The sequence below is a fragment of the Coffea arabica genome, chromosome 8e (assembly GCF_036785885.1).
Source record: "Coffea arabica cultivar ET-39 chromosome 8e, Coffea Arabica ET-39 HiFi, whole genome shotgun sequence".
NCBI classification, from domain to species: Eukaryota; Viridiplantae; Streptophyta; class Magnoliopsida; order Gentianales; family Rubiaceae; genus Coffea; species Coffea arabica.
Genome location: NC_092324.1, coordinates 39,010,886 through 39,013,372, shown reverse-complemented (window position 1 = coordinate 39,013,372; position 2,487 = coordinate 39,010,886). Strand labels below are relative to the sequence as shown.

The 2,487-nt window shown below is 33.9% G+C and overlaps 1 protein-coding gene across 1 annotated transcript; it reads left to right on the top strand.

Moving 5' to 3' along the window:
• The first annotated feature begins 483 nt into the window (after positions 1 to 483).
• LOC140012763 (uncharacterized) lies at positions 484 to 1,443 on the top strand. The gene is made up of 3 exons (XM_072061060.1): positions 484 to 493; positions 832 to 929; positions 1,045 to 1,443. The coding sequence occupies exons 1-3, from the start codon at positions 484 to 486 to the stop codon at positions 1,441 to 1,443; spliced, it is 507 nt and encodes a 168-aa protein (XP_071917161.1).
• Positions 1,444 to 2,487: the final 1,044 nt, after the last annotated feature.

Sequence of the window (2,487 nt, the reverse complement as noted above, 5' to 3'; positions counted from 1 at the left end):
GTGATTGATATCATAATTAATTGATTGACATTTTGTCAATAATTAATTAGCACCTCCCATTATATAATGATTGGTGATTGACATCCTGATTAATTGATTAACATTTTGTCAATAATTAATTAATATCTTTCATTTGTCAATGATTGATTGATATCTATTGTTAATTGATGTCTTATTCAATCAGTTAATCAATCAAATCAATCAATTAGTCAGAAAATATTATTTCAATTATGAATTTTGGCAAGATTTCCTTGATGGAAGGAAATCCTAGGAATTTTTGTATTTGCCAGTAAGGGTCCCTAACCTAACCTATAAATAGCCAGTGGTATTTCATCAATTGTACACTTTTGGGTTAGGCATAAGTTAGAAGATCCTTACTCTAAATTCTCCTTCTACTTTTCCTTCTTCTACATATTTTGTTTTATTAGAATAAACAAGAAGGAGTGAAAGACACAAGAAGAGATCAACTTGTGCTTGACAACAATGGTTAGAGGTAAGTGTATTTAAATTTTCGCTGCATAGTACATTCACATGTACATAGTTAGTTTAACATATTCTTCATCATCATCCCTATCCTTCTAGATTGGAATTTGAGACTTTCCTACCTTTCACATCACTGGCATCAGAGTTGGGTTATACCAGCTCAATTCTGGAAATGGTTGAAGATACAAGGTCTTAGGACAACAAATGCTTAAAGGAGAATCTAAAGAATATTCTCAAGGATCAAAAGGAGTAGTTGATAGAGAAATTTCTGCTCTCAAGAATCTGATTCTCGAAGCAAATACGCAGAGGATTCCCAGTAATTAGAATTCCTTCAATTCAGAAAATCAGGAATCTCAATCCCATCAAGGGTATCAAGCCTCCACCAGACTTTCAAGGGTGGAGTTTCTCAGATTCTCAGGAGAAGATTTCAAGGGGTGGCTCTACAGGTGCGAACAATTCTTTAAGATTGATGATACTCCTTCCAATGCTGAGGTCAAACTAGCAACTATTCACATGGAGGGTAAAGCTTTACAATGGCATTAAACTTTTATGAAATCTCAGTTCACCAAAGATATACCCTCATGGGAAGAATATGTGAAGGCAATTGCAGCTCGATTTGTTAATGTCCTGTATGATGATCCTATGGGAGATTTGAAGAGACTGAAGCAGAATGAAAGTGTGTTTGAGTGCCAAGAACGATTTGAGGAGTTACTCAACAGGATGGACTTATCTGAGGAATATGCAATAAGCTGTTTCTTAAGTACTTTAAGGGATGATATTCAGATGGCGGTTAGAATCTTCATGCCTAGAACCCTGCAACATGCAGTTGGTTTAGCCAAATTGGAGGAATCCAAGATAATGGGTGCTGGAAGGAAGTTTCAAAAAATCGGCCAATTTCAAGGGTCTATTTCAAGGCCTTCCATACATGGTTCAAAGCCATGGTCGCGATTGCGGTCATGACTTAAACCATTCCACATCGGTTTCAACAAATCAGTCGTGATATTAGCGAGACGCAAATTTTGAAGCATTTAATATTCTAAAAATTGTGAATAATATAAAAAATATGCTAAACAAAAATAATAAAAAATTAGCAAAACAAAATCTGTAAAATGTACTATTTTTTATACATATTAAACACAATAAGTATCTTTAATCATTTAATATAATGGCATCACAAACAAAATCAAGATAACGTATAACACAATTTTAAAACTAATAATTGCAAAATCAAGATAACACATAACACAGTTTCATATTCTTTTTTAATGTAGTAGTAGAGGTTATTGGATGAAAGTTTAGTATTTTGTGTTCATCTGTACAGAGACTAGTTCAACCTACAAACATTGAAAGGTGGGCCATAATAAACATTGCTGCATGCTGTTATATTCATACTTGTTGAGAATATGAGAGTCCACATTTGTAGTTGCATTGATGCTTACAGTTTTTTAAGTCTGAGAATTGGCATGGCTAACAACTGCTCTTCCTTCATTTTGCACAGTGGGGTTTGGTTGTGAAGCAACAGAAGCACTTGCATTTCCCCTGTTCAAACTTGTAGTAGCTGAAGTAACAGCAATCTCAGAAGGCCTTCCTCTATGAAAATTTGAAGTAGCAAATTGATAAGAAGACATAGTTCCTTAATGAATCAGTACTATGCTAACATATTTCAAAAATATTAGCTTCACACAATTCCATTGGAAGTTCATCATAACAAACAACTTCTGGCAACTACTTTGCAGAATAAGAAAGATTACCCCATCTACGTCCCTTAATAAATTTAGAAAATCCAAAAAAAAAAATTTAATACATACGAAATACCCAGCCTATAATCCTTGATAAGTGTTATCGAGACCACAACAGTACCTAGCAGTCACAGCTTTCATGAAATCACTGATCAAGACAGAACATCATTTAAGACTCAAAGTAACATGCATTACGTGGATCATATTCCAGAAAAGTTATTTTATTTCATATGCACAAGCATAATATTTTCTCATAACAAGCACA

What these genes read in the sequence shown, in the direction of transcription:
- LOC140012763 (XM_072061060.1), top strand. An exon ending in TTCAAGGGGTGGCTCTACAG is followed by an intron (nt 930 to 1,044) that starts GTGCGAACAATT and finishes ATGAAATCTCAG; the next exon opens with TTCACCAAAGATATACCCTC.